Raw genomic sequence first — 18,038 nt, forward strand, 5'->3', positions numbered from 1 at the left:
CGCGGGGAAGGAGCCGCCGCTGCCCCTGTGCCGCGGCCCCGCAGCGACCGGCCCGGGGCTCCGCACGCTCCGCCTACCCACCCGTAGCGCCGCCCGAGAGGAGCAATTCCTCCGCTACCGCTCCTCTCCTCCACTCCGGAGACAACTCGAGGGCTGCCCACAGGCACCCTCCCTCCACCTGCCCTCCAGCGGGGCCGGTGCCCCCGGGGCTCCGCAAGGCAGTGCTGCCAGCGGGTCCCTTCCCGCTGCTCCCTGCGCCTCAGCCGCTCGCCCGAGCGCTCTCGGAACGCCCAGAGACAGGGCAGCTCCAAGCCCGCCATCCGAGTCCCTTCGGGATCCGCGCCGAGGGGACGGAGCGGCCACTCTCCCACCGGGACGCCCCCGGCCCCGGCCCCGGCCCCGGCCCCGGCCCCGGCCCACCCCGCCCCTCCCCGCCCCGCCCCGCCGGGAGGGGGCGCCACCGCCCCGCCCCGCGGCCGCACGGGTCGCGCCCGACTCGCGCCGCCTGTTGTTGTCGGGGCTGCCCACGGCCGCCGGGGGGCGGGGCCGGGGCGCGGCGACCAATCAGGCGGCGCCGCCGCCGCGTCGGCGGCATTCGCGGCCGGAGCGGGCCGGGAGGGCGCACGCAGCGCGAGCGCCGTGCCGGTCCCTAGGCGGGCGGGCGGAGCGAGCGCGCGTCGCGAGGCGGATCCCGGCTCTGGGAGTCGCGGCCGGGACATGGCGGCGGCCGCTTGGCGGACGCGGCAGCGTCCCTGGGCCCTGCTGTGCCTGGCTGTGGCCGCGCTGCTCTGCCCCACGGCGGGCGGTGAGTGCGCGGGAGCGGAGGGAGGTAGTGGGCGCGGCGGTGGCGCCCGAGGTGGGGTGTGGGGGTGCGTGAGGAGAGCGGCGGGGGGCGGCGGGTCCCCGCCGGTTCCTTTCAACAACATGGCGGAGGGGCCGGCTGGGGCGGAGCCACCTCCCCCCCACCCCCGGTGTCCGAGCCCGGCGGGGACCGGTCGGCCCTTTGTTGGCCGAGAGCGGCGGCGGCTCCGCGGGAGGGGCGGCGGGGAGGGCTCCCTCGGCCCCTGCCGCTACTTCTTCGCCCTCGCTGAGCAGCGCTTCGGGCGGTGTCTTGCCCTGGGTAACTTTCTATCCCGATATCTGCCCTGGTGGGTGCGTGTGGCCTTGGCCCGTGAAGGCAACTTAGGTACCTGGAGCTGGTGGAGCTCCCCCGTCTATCTGTCCGCCAGCCCCTGAGAGGCCCCGGCTCCCGGGCGAGGTGTAGCGGCAGGAGCGGCAAGCCCCGGGCCGCCGCAGGGCGCTCGCAGCCGTGCCCGGGAGGAGCGGCCGGCGCAAAGACGTGTTGAGTGTCCCACGTCGCGGAGGAGGTGACAAGGGGCTGCCTCCGCTGTGCTGCACGCCGCAGCACCGTGTGCCGCTGTCGCGGTAGTGGGGGGGGGACAGGTGAACTTTTGGTCCAGCACGCCCTTGCCTGTGTGCTCGGCGAGGATCGAGCCGTGTGGAAATTAAATCCTTGGGTGAATATTGACAGCGAAACGGTTGTGTTCCTGTAGTCTCCTGTACATGTGTTTTTTTGCGAGATTTGATATCAGAGCTGTGCTGTTACAGAGCTAATGCATGAAACATTGGAGTGCTTAACAGCATTCATAAATGCAAGATTTGGGTAGTTTTCTTTTTTCGTTGTGGTTTTTTTAAATGTGCAGGTTATTCTGCACATTTAAAAATTATTCTGCGGTTAGCAGTTTAGGACATATGGCCTAATGGATTGTATATTGCTTTGGGTTTTAAAGAGGAAGTGGAGAAGCACCACAACTTTTTCAGTTACAGCTTTGAGACACCCCTCAGTCTGGATCTATACCATGCTGTACATAATTCAATCTAAAATGGTACTCATGCTGGAAAAAAAAGTTACTTAAAGCATCACTTGCTATACTAAGATGTAGTGTTAATCACCCATATTCTTACTGAAGGCAGTGCAAGTTCTCTGATGTGGAAAGAGTGAAATAAGCTTAAGTTACCCATGGGTTGCTCTTGTATTCTTGAAAAGGTGCGGCAGGCTTTAATAATTTAAAGCTTTCTTACATAACACATTCAGTTTAGATGTTGAAGGAAATTTTAGCTCAATTTGAGCTTTGAACTTCTTCCCTTTTAATGCCTCCCATCAATCAACAGTTTTCCCTTAATCTGAGGCATGAAATTAAGGTGTAAAAGCTTTGTGTGAAAACAAGGCAACAGACTTCCATACAAAACCTTATGGGTGGAAGTGATTGCGTACTACCTTTTGTTTAAAAAAAAGAGAAATCCTCTATGTTCAATGGAATTGGGAGAAATCCAGGGTTCCTGATCCATAACTCATCCAGAGGCCCTGGTATGGGTAAGGCAGTTAATTTGCCTGGACATTGCGGTCTAAGTTGATAAAGTAATTCAGGGTATGATTTGGCTACTGGTACTTCTTATTGTGGGTTGACAGAAGTTGGGCATTTTCTGATTGCCTCTGCTGGGGCTGTTCTGCAATGTGCTGATGTTACTGTGTGGATGAGTCGACTTGCGAAACGGTTTATACAGAGGTCAGGCACGTAATGAATCGCAGCAGCTAGCTGAACAGTAGAGCAGCCTTCATTTTTAAGAGAGTCTGAAAATAAGCTTTCTGGTTTTCACTGTGTAGGCCATAGTCTTTAGTCATCTGAAGTTCTGGGAAGTCACCACTTGGAAACTCTTGTATTCAGACAATTGCTTCTATCTGCAAACAAAGATAGCAATCTGATTGATATGGTAGAATAAATTTAAAAGTACAAGTAAAGATCTTTCTGTTTTCATAATGCTTGTGAAATTATTATCTGGGCTTTTAATTTTAGCTTTCTCCAGTTAGTTTGTTGGGTTTTTTTAAGTGTATTCTTCTACCAAAGAAGAAACAAATTGTTACTGTATCATGCTCTAAGGGGGATGAACATATCTCTGGGTAATATTTTGGAGAGAAGGCAAGAAAACTGAAAGTGCCATTTGGCACCTACATTTTTGCGGGGAATAAAATACCACTTTTTTGAAGTTGGGATTTTACACAAGGTTCTATCATTACTTGAGAGTTGTGGGTACTTAATAGTAGTTTATCTGTTTTCTTGAGTGCATCACTTTGTTTGACAAGACCTGCTGTTTGCAGGAAGGAAGTTTTGTTTAAAACATGGATGAAATCTATGTGAAAGTTTTCCTGAAAACTTGGTACCCAGTGCTGTTACTTTACAACAGTGAAACTTAATTAGTGCCTTTGTGAGAAGAATGTGTTAGTGAAGGTCATGAATTATTGTGGTTTTGAAAACTGTACCTATGTCTCAGATATTTTAAGAACCAAACCTTTTTGTATCTTGAGCTAAAAGAGTTCACAGATGAGTCAGGTGTATTGTTTGATGGGATTATCTGAATTACAGACTCAGAAGCTGACTGTCGCACTGTTATGTATTATGCTTTTTTTCCTTTGGCAAGTTTTATTGGACAGGGAAAGAACTACCAGTGAGCATTACAGCCCTCTTGCTCATATCCCCAAAAATCTGGTTTTGTCTCTTGCACATCCTAGCCTTGCTCCTTTATCCCTTGAGCCTCTGCATCTTGTGGAACCAAGAAATGTGATTGCTCCTCTGATGAAGTTCTACTTTCTGGTGAAATTTTTGCTTCAAAATTTGTATTTTCCATTGAGGAACATTTATAATATCCCAAGAGAAGTGTCTTTTCAGCAAAATGTTGCTTTTGCTTGTTGCAACTATTTGTCTTTTTTTAATTTGTAAAGCAAAGATATATATTATTAAAATATTAACTATGAAATTGTTAATTTTTTGCAATAAGATGTGTGTTTGAGGGTTTTTAGAGCACCTCACAAGTTTTAACTTCTGTACTGCTCCATGTTAGCATCCTTTGGAAGATAATGTCTCAACTTAAAATTTCCAACTAAAAATTCTTTGGCTGAAGGTACTGTTCCATGCTAAACTGTCTGGTTGAAGTAGTGCTGCAGGATGTAAACAAGTGTTGCATAGGGATTCATAGTGTTTTATGTAACTAAAAAAGTCTTTCTGCAATTTTCTGGCTTCAGAAAGGCAGCAGATACAAAAAAAAAAGACTGTTTCAGTAGGTAACAGTCTGGTTTTGATACAGATTTGTAAAAGTTAAGTGGTTAGAGTGTACTTAATTCTATGTTCACATTTTGTATATAGTATTAATACCTGAGCTCCTGGGAGCCAGCTGACTTTAAGTCTTGTCAAGCTGCATAATTTCAGGGTTTCATTTATGCAGCCAGCTTGCTTTACCCTCGCTGGGGGCTTTCCAGACTGCAACATTCATGTAAGAGAGACTTGGTAAAGGAAAGGCAAAACTGTCAAACTCAGAGTCTGAGCAACTACACAGGTAATGGTATTCAACACAAGATAATAATCTTGTGGTATGAGATATGAGAAATATGCTGTTGATAACTTGCATGACATGATAATGTCATAATGTCACACCCTCACTTTCAGAACAGTGTTGTCTCGCTGTTTCTTTTAGGGTAGTCAGTCTCAAAAAGCAGACATTACTATGTAGAGTGTTAATGGTGCAGTGACAAAATGCAATGCACAAGGAACTACATTGCTGTGTTGACCCAATTTCTGCTCTTGGTTATGTCCCTGATTGTCTGTATGACTTCCAGTGCATTTGTTTAGCTGTTTGTACTGTCATTTCCCTAACCTTGTATCATTTAAACAAACATGAACTTTCACTGGTTGGTAGTGGAGTTTCATGCTAGTAGTTCCATCCAAAACCTGTTATAATAATTAAAAAAAGAAATAATTCTCTGCTGAGGACAGGCTTGATTGAAAACTTTTTTATGCTTCTTCAGTAGTTGTGAAAGTGCTCTTTGTGGTAGTAGATTTAAACGGTGTTTACCAAATGCATTGAAATGTATTTTACCTGAGAGATGACTGGCTCTGGAAGATCAGCTTATATCCGAGTTCTCAGTTTCTCATCCCTTTCTGTTATCATTCCATACTAGAAATGTATGTATTCATTGAAGTGAGCGTGGAGATCTGACTGGTTTCTATCTAAGTTTTCAAAGTTACAGTAACATTTCTTTAAGAATAACAGAGACTACTTGGACAAAAAGCAAAAAATTCTATCTCCAAGAGGACAACAATATGGGATTCTTTTTTCTTTTATATCAGTTATAAGTGAAAACACTTCTTTATAGGAATTAAGTGATTTAACTATAGTCGATCATTGACTCCTCATGCTGATGTTTAATAACATCTATGATGTGTTCATGTAGTTGTAGTTTATGTTCTTTAACTGGAGAATGAGACATGGGCAAGGATATTCCAACTCCTTATTTTTGCCTCCTGGTATGGATTGTTGTGAAGATGCTGAATTAGTCTACCTTTTACTATAACATGGAAATTCTACTGTTACTTGCTCTGCAGTTACTGTTACTTGAGTTGGAAGGCATGAAGAACTGTTAAGTGGCCAGAGTAGGAAGGGGCCTGAAGCATTTTTAATGAGTTGGTTTTTTGGGTTTTTTTAAGAGTGTGTCCACTAGAGAGCAGCAAAAACCTGTGTTCCTAGGAGCTTTGCTATTCAGCTGATTAGGCGTTGGGTTGTTTTCCCCTCTTTTGGAAGGGGGAGAGTAGCTTCATAAGGGAGTACTGATTTATTTATGCCGAGGAAATAATTCCGATGTGTGTGACAGTGAATTGTGTCTTGTCAGGAGACGATAAGATGGTGGCATCAAACCAGAAAATAAGGTGTAAATTTTATCAAATTGCACTAAGTGGGAATTCTATAGCAAGAGAGAGGTGGGAACAAAGTGAATGAGGAAGATAGGGCACAAAATGCTTTCTTTAGTCATGGTTGGAACAGTGTGTCTCTACAGCTTCACAAGATTAGGAAGATGAATAAGTGTAACAAAGGCAACCCAAATGTAATTTTTCACTTCAAGTAACTTAGCCTCTGCACAGTGTCTCAATGTAAATACATCTGACCAAATATATGTCTCTTGCTGTAGGCCTTCAGATGCATGTGCTGTTGTGATGAGCGACAATTACTGTTTAAGTAGAAAAAAGTCATGGATTAAGCAAGTGAGATAAAGGTGTGCTCACTTTAAAAGTTGAAAGAAATAGTGCGTGTAAACATTTTAGGAAATTTTTAAAGGTTTGGGTAGATTGAAAAACATTTGTTCAGGCAAAAATTACCAAAGGGCCAGCAACATGAAAATGTTAAATTGTCTTGTGTTAAACTCTGAATAATAAGACTTTCCTTACTTCCCTGATGAGGCAGGGAAAGATGTGCAAAAAGTGGTGCTGTTAAGCTTTACTTTCCTGAATGCCAGTTTAATCTACCTTCTAATTATTTGTTTCAATAGTCTTCATAGTAAAAAAAAAAAAAAAATTCTACTCCCATTTGTAGGGTTTTCTTCCTCCCTTTTTCTCACTGGTCTGTGTGCTGGTGAACCTCTCTGAAACAGGGTCATCTTTCTATAGTGGGTACTAAGAATTTGATCAAATCTCTTCAGTAATAGTAGAAGATGATTAGCAGTGATATGGTTTGATTCAAAATCTTGGGGGAAGGGGGTGTTTTAAGAGAATATTTCTCAGGATTCAAACTTTGAGATTACATACATATGTATTTGAGATCAGACTGCCATTTATTTAAATCCATGATAACCAGTGACAGAGAGGGCTGTAAAATCTAAGGCAATCCATGTGATTATATTAAACTCTTGAATTTAGGTGAAATGCCAGATTTCAGATTTGGGGGACCTTTTGATTGACACCTGCTAATCCTCATTCTTTTGGTGTGAGTTTTTGTATGTAGCCTTGAAAGAGTCTATTTTTATGGCTCAGGACATTTTTTGGTTTTTGATCATAAATGTTGAAGATTTTAAATTTGTCGTAAGTTCTCTATTTTAATGTTTCTGTGTGCAGGTACACAAGTTCTAGGCCAGCTTTTGTTCTTCACAGTTGAACAGGTGGACTCAAGATGTATTGATACTTTTTCATTGTTGCTCCAGCACTATTTTCTGCATGGCTTTGGTGCTGTAAATGCAGGAAGGAGTGGAGAAAGAGCTTAGAAGTAGTAGTCTTCCTTCTCCAAGAACTTCTGCAATGTGAAGAATGAAACCTGATCATCATAGGGTGATTAGCCTGTCATTCCTGCTTCCTTCCCCGTGCCCTCTCCTTTACTAGTGCAATTGATAGCTTTAGTAAATCACCACCTTCAGTAATGTAAGAGAGTGTTTTCCTGTGGCTTCATAAATAACAAATCTAAACCACACTCTGCTTCTGTGAAAGGATCATGCAGGGTTTTGTTTTTAATGAGGGTTAAGCTGGTATTTGCCCTTTTGGCACAAAATGGAAACCATCAAGTAATGCATAATATACTAATCCTGGGTAACTAGCAGCATCCGATTTGTCGCTTACTTGAGCTGTACCTGTGGTTACTGTTGAAAAAAATGGCATCATTTGTATTTGGTTTGCGAATGGCAGACTTTCATGCAGTGTTGTTTTAAAAGTCTAGAATTTTTGTAGGAAGAATTGTAGTGGTGCTTCTTTACCTGGAGGAACAGTTAGGATTTTAGCCTTTGTCTTTTAATACATTACTATGTAAAGAGAGATGACTTCAGATCTAAATTTTACTTTCTTCCACTCATCTCCCAATTTTATTGTCCCACAAAAAGGCCTTGTAGCGTTGTTGTATTTTTAGTGTTGTTGTTCTGCATTTATGTAACCAAAAGAGCCTCCTAGCACTCTGAATTTGTATTTCTTTAGTCATTCAAATTGCTTCTCAGCTCAGAACATGTACCAATACTAACATTAATGCTTTTTTCTCAATACAGAATTGGAGTGTTACTGCCAGCTATGTACAAAAGACAACTTTACGTGTATGACAGATGGAGTATGTTTTGCCTCAGTAACACGAACTGCAGACAAAATAATGCGCAACAGTATGTGTATAGCAGAAATTGATCTGATTCCCCGAGACAGGCCATTTGTTTGCTCCCCCTCCACCAGAGATGGAGTCCATACTGTGTCTCATTGCTGTAACACACCTCTCTGCAATAAAGTAGAACTTCCAATTCCAACACCAGGTAAGGGATTTGGGATTTTTGCTCTTTTGTTTTTTGATTTTTTTTTTTAATTTTTTCAAACAAAATTCTGTAAGAGTGGAAGTGTAGGTAAATTTGAAGGCCCAAAGTTCACCTTAGATTCTGTAAAGACAATTTCATGATATTTGAAAAGAGTTGTTATCTTCTGGATACGGATGTTAGGGACAGTTTTGAAGACTTAAATAAAAAGTGTAAATAAGCACATTGCTTTTGTCCTTTTTAGTACTTTGATTCTGAAAAAAGTTACTGTGCAAAAGCTTTAACAAATGCATTAAAATAATTTGAGTATCACTGTGGGATACTATAAGTTTAGTAGAAAAAACGGACATTAATGGGTTTTATCATTTTCTTTTATTTTAACTTTCAGGCCCTACTCCAGAAAAACCAGCTTCTAACCTAGGACCTGTGGAACTGGCTGCTGTCATTGCTGGACCTGTCTGTTTTGTCTGCATTTCACTGATGTTGATTCTATACCTTTGTCATAATCGTACTGTAATTCATCATCGTGTGCCAAGTGAAGAAGACCCTTCTTTGGATCGTCCCTTTATATCAGAAGGAACCACTTTAAAGGATTTAATTTATGATATGACAACTTCAGGTTCTGGGTCAGGTAATGTGACACTTCTAGTAATAATTACTTTGTGCTTAAGAGCCTTGTAAGACATCTAGTTTTTAATATTATCGAATCTACTTGAACTTTTAATTAACTGGAGAAAATACTAGAAAAGCAACTTCCTGTACATTCAGTCAACATCAGTGAAGATTCAATGTATGAAAATAAGTGAAGGAAAAGAAACACTGAATTGTTGCTGCCCTTCCTTATTCTCAAAGTAGGCTGGTTTATATAAATTATATAATTCATATAATTTATATAATTATATAAATTATATCACAATATATATTGCAGTCATCTATCATAAATGTTTTATGTTGTGTAAGGCTGTCACTTACCTTTTTTGTTTTGTACAGCCTATCTACACAACCATTTTCTGTGGTTTTTAGATAATTTTCTGAAGGGTATTTTTTAGCTTTAAATTGAAAACAAAAAATTGTAGCTATTGCTGTATGAAGAATATTCTGAGTTAATATTTTAGCCAGTTCTTTCCTTACAAAAGATATTTTTCAATTGCAAATAGCATTTCTGTGTATAGAATGGATGCAGTATGCAGACCATGTCTAATGAATGTCTGTCCCTTTATTTTGCGTTTTTTTTGTTTTAATTCTGACTTGAAGAGGTGTTGCTCTGGGAAGATGAAGCATTAATCTGTTCACTGCATACAGTTTCAGCTATTGTAACTCTGACCATTAATTGCTTATAGGATTATGCTGGTCTCTGACATGAAAATGTCAGTTTAATAGGTGGTGTTAGGGAATGATATGCCAGGTAAATCATTGCATAAATTAATGGATCTTTGGTCCATGTTAGGGAGAGAGACATCAGTTTGTGTACTGCAACCTTTTACCAACCTTCTACTATATAAAATTTAAGTAACTTAATACTGAAAATATTTCCTACTACTTTCAAACCTACGTGTTGAAACAACGATGCCCTTTCAGAACACTTTCTACAAAGAAAGACTCTGATTCTCAATTGCTGCATCTTTTTTTTTTTCTCAGAACTGGAAAAAATTTAAACAACAAAACCCAAGTATCTAGGTTGTTTTTCTTTTCCAAGGACAGTAACTGGTAAAACTGTTTAGAGTCTGTTGCTTTCTCAAATAAAATTATTGTAACTTCCTGAACATGTTTAAAATCTAGATCAAAAGTTCATTTAGTCATATCTTTTCTAAAGAAGGTGAGTTTGCACTAGGTGTGTAAGTCACTATGTTTCAGCTGAGGAAGCTTTTGTGTGTTCAATAAGATTTGATCCTGGTGAGGGTAAGTTGTTTTCTGGTTAGAACTAGAGTTTTAGTAATTTGTGTTCATATCAATTTTCTCATTTACTTGCAGAAGTAGCTAAGTCAGATAATGAAAGTGGTTAATAGAACTTGCAATATATTGGGCTAGAGCTTGATAAATGCAAATGCTGGACTTAGGTCTCCAGTTTTGTTTGTTCTAGGAAGGATAGACAGTAGTCAGAGATAGAGATAATATAGAGGAGTCAGAGATTTACATATCGTGGAATCCAGAAAGATGTGATATATATATATAATTGTTACACTATTACAAGTGTCTCACTCTTACTTAATGTCTGCAGATCTAGACTTTTCCTAAGGAAGGCTAAAAACAATTTCTAATTAAAATTCAAACTTAGTTGTTAATTGGTCTCTTCATTCATTATCAGGAATAATCCTCTGTTTTTTCTTCTGGCCTTCTTACCTGTGGTGATTCTGAACCTCTCTTTTTGTTTGAGAACTCCTTCAGAATAAGCTCTTGAAAAGCAGAGAATCCAAGTTAGAAGAAACTTATGATTATTCCTCTGGAGGACATGGCTAGAAACTACTGACCCTTCCCTTGCCTATGTTCAAATTACTCTTTAAGTAAAAGGAGCATGCTAGGGAATTGCTAAGCATTCACAGCTGAATTCAGGGCACTCAGGCTGGTCTAGATTCCCAGAGCATCTGACCTACTATGGTATTTGAGCATTGGCTACTGGTGAATGCATCCAAGGAGCAAAACCAGCAAATGTGGTTGAATTTGACTTATCCCTAAGGGAGCCTCTTCACTAATTTGCTTTTATGCTTGAAAGGCTGTAAAACAAGGCTGAATGTTTCCTTAAAAGGAATCTTTTAACTTCAGCTGCAGTGAGTTCCATGTTGTTGAGCTGTTTTTAAGACCAGTATAGCCTTATTTAGTGTTCTCTACTTCACTTTGATTATGACAGTGAAATAGGAGATGCTTCAGGTACTTATTTTCTGTACTGTTTGTTGACATTGTGTGTATTTGCAATGACTTGTGTCACTTTGTCTCAGAATTAGTCAATCAATGACTATACAAATTCATAGTGCCCTAGTACTTGAATTGATAACTTTTGTGTGTCCTGAAGTATGCCTACAGCATTTGAATCTCATTTAAATGTGTATTTTAATCCAGACTTTGGGTATAGCACATTTAAAGTTGAGAAGACTGTACCTTTATGGAATAAACTGGGGGTAGAGAAAAGGGTCTCCAAAGGGAGAAGAGTCAGAACTGCTGGTTAAAACAGTGCTTAGCCCTGTCAGAAACTGAACTGTCTGAAAGGGATGGTGTTGGGACAAGAGGTTGCCAAAACACAATAGAAATGTACAAAACAGGCAAAATAATCCAGACCCAAGAGGAACAGCTAAGAAAGTGTTTTGTTTGGTGACGCAAAAGCCACATTCTACTCTTAAATTCATGCTGAGAGACCAGAAGAGCTCATAGTAAAATAAAAAAGTTCTGCCAATTTTGTTAATTCAGTATTCTCTGATGAGAAGTGTATAAAAGAGAGAAATAATCAGAGCTCTAAAAATGAGCTTCCTAGTTAGACCGAAAGGGAGCAGGATTCATTTGTAGCAATGATGAATAGTAAGCTGCTATTAATTATTCGGTCTTGACTTAATATTAGTGTTGCCATGCTGTTCCATGACAAACAAGACCTGAAATAAGGAGATACTCCATGAAAGGCATTAATGAAACATCTAAAATAGACCCTTCTGGCAAAGCTACAGCTTCTAAGAGAAGGATTTCAAAGCCTCTTGGAGCTGAGAATGATTTTCAGATCATGATGCAGATCTCTAAATATCAACTACATATTGTATAGACAGATGGGGACGCCCATCTGTTACTGTCTTAACTCACAAATGATGAAGTCACTTAGTTACAAGGGAGTAGGAAGAATTGCCTACAACGAGGGGAAGCTTTGGATAGTATTGGTAGGCGACTTCCAGCACGAACTTAAGCTATTTAGAAATCTTAAGGGTCACAGAAATCAATGCAAAGTTGAGTCAGCTGAAGTGACTATAAAGCTTCTTAAAAACTATTTTGCAATTCATACAAACTTGAAGGGAATAAGATTTTTCACAGTTCATGGAATGTTGTTTTTTTTATTACTCATCAGAGGAAGTCTTATGTGTAGAGACTTACGAACAAGAACAAAATTCTAGCTGCTGCTTTTGTTGGCTACCTGTAGTGCTCTAGAACTTACTTCCTGAATTATCCAATTTAGTTACAAACTCCTTATGCATTAGAAAGTCACTAAACTAATCAGAATACACTTAATATATGAAAATTAACTTTCTTTTTTTGTTAGCTTTCAAGAAGGATTGAGAATACTGTATGATATAAGAAAATTTTGATGAAGGTTTCAGGAATAAGTCAGGTGACCATGGTGTCAAGGATGACCTAAATACAAGGTGTCAGACACTGAGCTGCTGTTTAATTTAATATGGGCTCAAATTTTCTTGTTCTCCTGATCGGCAAACTGGCTATCATCTTTCTTCATGCACAGTTAAAAGGAGGTGTATCTGAGAGCATGGAGTACAGTTGTGCCCAATGTGTATGTGAAAGGCTGAGGCTGTAGCTGTCTCCTGTGAGATGCTTTTCAGGCAGTATGGTTCACGGTACAGCAGTTGATCAAGTTCCTGGTGATACAGAGTTGTGTGTCTTCTATAGCAAAATGAGGAAATTGCTCAGTTCCAACAGGAAGTCTGTAATGAGTTGCTATGAATGCAAGATAAATACAGATTCCAATCTTCTAGAAGAAGCAGTAGTAAGGGAGAGATTAGTTTGACGTACAGAAGCAAGTTGGATCTTGTAAATATTGTAAAAATAAATATAGGAGTAAGTGGATAGATCACAGTAAGGTTTTTATCCTACAGTGACATGTTAATTTGCTGAATGGGAGTTTGTAATGTGAATTTGAAAGGCATTCTGTCTAGAAGGTTTAGAGGTTAGTATATGTTTAGCTGATATCCCTGGGCATATATGTTAAATAAGGAGAGATGTCTATATAAGGTGCAGCAAGTCAAGAGCAGTGCATCTGAAAGTGGGAATATACAGACAGTTTTCTGATACAACTCTATGGCCTAGCACCCATTTCAGGTACACAAAATCAGCTTGTACTTGACATATGCTTATAGATTTTGCAGTAGTGCATATATTCTAAGGAAGAAACTTTCTCTGGCCAATCAAGTAAAATTTTACATTATCAGGGTTCAGTTTGGTCCTGTGTTGTTTTCGTCTGGCCTCTTCTGCATTTCAAAGGTCTGTCCATAAGGAATGAAGGTTAGGCTTCTCAGAAGAGCCTCTATAGTTTGGGCATGCAGCACAATTCACCTGAGGACTATTACAGCAAAAGTTTTAACTTTCTCAATAGACATTATTACAACACCGTGATTAATGATTAAATTGCTGGTATAGTGTACATTTTTTTTCCCGTCCTGTCTTCATGTAGATATGTTGTCAGCATAGACTATGCAGAGAATTCCTGTAGGTCTAGAATTTTTGAGGAGCTGTTCTAAACACTGCAGTGTTTTAATTTGCTCTTCTCAGACTGAGACACAAGTGTGGCAATGCTTCCAACCAGATCAGATGTTCTTGTAGTGCTGCTGTTAGCAAAGACTGTCCAAAGGTGGACAAGAATTAATTATCTGAGCTATTAGTTGGGATTTGTTTTCAATAACATAAGGAAATGCAGGTGTTCTGTCAGATATTGGAACAGCAATTATGGAATAACAGATTACTTTGTAAAGTGTTTGGTTAAAGTGAAATAATCCTGTACCAAAAGAGCTTAGCATAAGCAGATAACCTGGCTGATGTTTTCATCCTGCAGTGTGGTGTCAGTGTGGAATCCAGTGACAAGCCCTGAAGTAACAACAGGAAAGACTTAAAATAAACAAAAACCCAGCCTGGTTGAGGGATGCCAGTGCTGCTTGTTGTGCAAAATTACTGAAATGTACTGAGGAGGTACTCTGTGTTGAAAGCATGTAAATGTTCCAAAGCTATAAAACCTTGGTGAATGTAAACATTTTGCTCAATTATAATTATGGTGAGATGCACAAGAATGGCCTGTAAAGCAGGAAGCTTGCATTACAAGGATGTTTTCCTATTTTACAGTGACTCGGGATTAGTAAGATGCTATTGGCACACCAAAATCCAAATGAGTGTGGATTTTCAGCAGTCGGTGTTGCTGATACGTGTGGTTTAACTAACTTAGAAATGGACTATCTAGTGATAAGCCAGGTAAATTAACCAGTAGCAAGAGTGCTCTTAAATTGCTTTTCCAGGAGAGTTATGGGCAGGTCCTTTTTCCAAAAAATAAAGAAAAAACTCACTTTCATCACTAACAAATAACCCAAAAAAAAAAGCCTAAACCTGGTCCTGACTGCCTCATCATTGCTTCTTTTTTGCATTTAAATAAAACTTTATGGCTCAGCAAGTGACAGCATTCCTAACTGAAAGGAAGTTTGTGTTGTGGTTTTGACAACCATAGTAGTTTGTAGCATAATCTCCATGAGTATTTATTGTTAGCTGGCCTTTTAAGGGTGAAGGCAGAATCTTACCTATGTGCTTGCTAGCAGTCCTCAACAAGCAGTTAGAATGAACATACTCTCTAAGATTTTAAGAGAAATACCCTATTAGAAATAAGATCTCATATTCAGTGTGTGGGATAAGTACTAATTCTGTAGAGTCATATTTAAAGCAAATGTAAAATCTTCTTTTTAGGTTTACCTTTACTTGTGCAAAGAACAATTGCAAGAACTATAGTACTTCAAGAAAGCATTGGTAAGGGTCGCTTTGGAGAAGTCTGGCGGGGGAAGTGGAGAGGAGAAGAAGTTGCTGTGAAGATCTTCTCTTCAAGAGAGGAACGGTCATGGTTTCGAGAAGCAGAAATTTATCAGACAGTTATGCTACGCCATGAAAACATTCTTGGATTTATAGCTGCAGACAACAAAGGTTGGTGACACTATGAATTTGTTTTGCTGATTCTGCATCTGGTCAGAATAGGCAGTGCATGAAGGAAAAAAATGTGAGGATCCATTTAACAGTAGCAAAAAATAGTTTTGTTACTGCAGGAGTTCAGGGTTTGGCACATTTTTCATAGGTTTAATGAAGGAAAAAGTACATTGTCTCTTTTTTTGGAAGAATATGCTTTGTTTAAATTTGTTTAAAATGCTTTGGTATCAAAAAGGGGATGCCTTATCATGTGAGCCCACACATCTGCTGAATACTTGTACCTGTCATTACCTCACAGCCTAATAATATAGATGTTTGGGACTGAAAGAGATCATGTCTCATCCTGTTGTCCTCATATAAAGTAGGAGGTAGAAGATTTATTCTTAAGAAGTCCAATTAGAAAATCTATTGCAAAAATGGAATTATTTGTTTCTAATAGTAAAAAACTATACCTGCTTCCTGAAGCTCTCCTGATAAGCCTTTAATCATCCAGTTAGAGGAACCATTTTTTCAACTTTGATTTGCTGTGATTTTTGGACAGATTAAAGTTTCTTGGATTTTCCTGCAATTCCAGTAAAGAGCCAAGAATCTGACAAAACCAAGTTTTGGGTTTCTTTCGTTAAGGGGAGCTAAAATATTAAGATGCTGTTTCATTCAGTTATTTTCATCTGAAATTACATATTGCCAATCTGAAATTACATATTGCCACTACAAATGGCATTTGACTTCTTTGTGGAGAAAGCAGTAACAGAAAATTCTGTCACATTAGGGAGGAGTCAATAATTCACACACATCCTGGATTTTTAAAAGGCTCTCAGTTTTGTGGGAAATTCCTAAATGCTTTTAGTGAGGGTCAAGTATATGTGTAAAGTTCTTTTTAATTACCATTAGATGAATTTCAAGTTTCTATATAAATCTGTAGAATAGGAAGAGAATCCAAGAGATTGTGCAGAGCACTTCTCCAGGAAAGGGTTGTGTAAGTTAACTTGCTCCTAACAGATGTTTGTGCAACTTCTTATCTTTCAAGAGCTTGCAGATCAACACAATACCAGGCAACTTTTTCCTGCAGCTTACTATGCTTACTATGAGAAACTGTCTTATTTTCATGCCTAGAATTGTATTTGGTGTTACCAGCACCTGCAAGAGCTGGAGTTGGCTCTGATTGGCCTAGGGGAGTGAGTATCTGGAGCCTGGGTTTAAAATTAGATCAGCTGCATTAAAGCCATAAATGAAGAGCTATCTCTGCAGAAGCTTTAGCTTCTATTTCTCATTTAAAAGCATAAAGGATATATTGCAATACCTTAGATGTAACTTTTCACAAAATCATCTCTAAGTATACCAGTGTCTCATTTTGCCTGAAACCTCCAGGTAGTTTGTCCCAAAAATACATTTGACTGCTGTGAAGAGGAAGTATGAGAAAGGTTTCCTAAATGGGTGGGTTTTTTGGATAATTTCTTGCTTGCTGTTTTGTGTTGCAGATGCTATAGCATTTGACTTGGTCATCTTTAGTTTCCTTGTAATATAATGTGATATGAATTTTTTTTCTGCTAATATGCTTTATGTACAAAGAAGAAATCCTTAACTGATAGGTCATGGCACTATTTGAGGTTTTGGGTCTTCAGAGTAAGGCTCTTGTACTTTAATGAGAACTAGTTGGTGTCTGGTTTTTAAAGTAGATAAAAATGTGTTTTGAAAAGACCACTATTCTTGACTGTTTTCTAACAGTATTGCTGTCTGAGCAGAAATCTGTGTTGTTGTTTTTAACCCATCAGTGCAGAATTAATTCATAGTATAACCTTCTATATTCTCTCAGTGAGGAAATATGTACACACAATTGCTCCCTGGACTAAGAATTCAGTCCTGAATATTGAAGGAGTTAAAACTTCAATTCTTGTTTAGAATACTTCAGGCCACCTGTATCCCATTAAATGAGAGAACATAGAGGGACCATTATGGGGGTAGTTCTCCCAGTTTAGCAGATGCACTCCAAAAGGAGAAGGTGTATCACAGCATGGCTTAAGAGAACAATGGCTTAAGAACACCAAGTGTTCCAGTTGCTTAAGGAACAGTCCTCCATTGTAGATGCTGGTGCTAACTGATGAATATTCATATGGTGCCAGGTGCAAGATTATGTATTCGTTCACAGCAGCAATCTCTGTGGAGGGTTTGCATTCATTTCTCTGTAGGGCTGACTTTTGAATGTATTCAGGAGTTACTGCAGTCTGTCTGGAATGCACAAAGTCATTAGACTGCAAGAATCTGTGTGTCTGAGGTACTGCAAAGATGACTGCCGAGATACAGGAGTACTAGTAATTTTAAAATTAGCAAAGGACTAGTAAAAGAGCTGTAGAACCAAGGCATGCTTCAGTTCTTGCTGCTGCTGAAGGCATTAATAAGGTCTTTCCTCTTACCTCAACTGCAGTTTTTCACAACTGCTGAGGAACATCTGGCTGTCTATTTAGTGTAAAATTGGTGGAATGGGTTCCTTTGGGTGGGAGGGTGTGTTGGGATTAGAGCTTGTGACTGAGCTGCAGTTTTCACTCCTTTTTCCACTACACTCTTTAGACTGTCCATATGCCTTAATGACACATTCTTATTTCTGCTTCCCCAAACCTGTGTTATGTTCAGAGGCTACAGGAGCTGGTCCAATCTGTCTGCTTCCCATCCTGTAATCCACTGGGAAACAGGTGCTACAGTTAAGGCAGCTTGAGGGCTGAGAAGCAATGAATGATTTTGATTGCAGTTGTGGTCTGCCTGACAACTTCTGTGTTCTGGGTAGCTCTTTGTATAGCAAGTGTTTGCTGACTTCCAAATTCTGCTGGGTTAGGGAAGTTATTTTCAGGGCCATGTGTTGTCTTGTTTTGTGCCATCTAAACTTAGCACAGTTTTTGTGCATGGTTTTTTGTATTGTTCTTTCTAACCCAGTTACTGCAAGGTAAAGTGTATCAGGAACTACTTCACTGTACTATTCTAGTAGCAAAAGAGTAGTGTCAAGAGCCGCAGTTCACAGTACTAAAGATTTCTCTGCATTAGCTGGCTGTAATCTTAACTGTCTGTAGGCAGATTA

At 40.1% G+C, this 18,038-nt stretch overlaps 1 protein-coding gene across 1 annotated transcript in view; it reads left to right on the top strand.

Moving 5' to 3' along the window:
• The first annotated feature begins 698 nt into the window (after positions 1-698).
• TGFBR1 (transforming growth factor beta receptor 1) overlaps positions 699-18,038 on the top strand; it is a 34,689-nt gene continuing 17,349 nt past the window's right edge. The window contains exons 1-4 of the mRNA XM_066557736.1: positions 699-805; positions 7,847-8,098; positions 8,484-8,726; positions 14,741-14,971. Of these exons, the coding sequence (XP_066413833.1) occupies positions 718-805; positions 7,847-8,098; positions 8,484-8,726; positions 14,741-14,971 (814 nt within the window). The 5' untranslated portion in view covers positions 699-717. The remainder of the gene's footprint in view (positions 806-7,846; positions 8,099-8,483; positions 8,727-14,740; positions 14,972-18,038) is intronic.

This window comes from Molothrus aeneus, chromosome 1 (assembly GCF_037042795.1).
Source record: "Molothrus aeneus isolate 106 chromosome 1, BPBGC_Maene_1.0, whole genome shotgun sequence".
In the NCBI taxonomy this organism is placed as follows: domain Eukaryota; kingdom Metazoa; phylum Chordata; class Aves; order Passeriformes; family Icteridae; genus Molothrus; species Molothrus aeneus.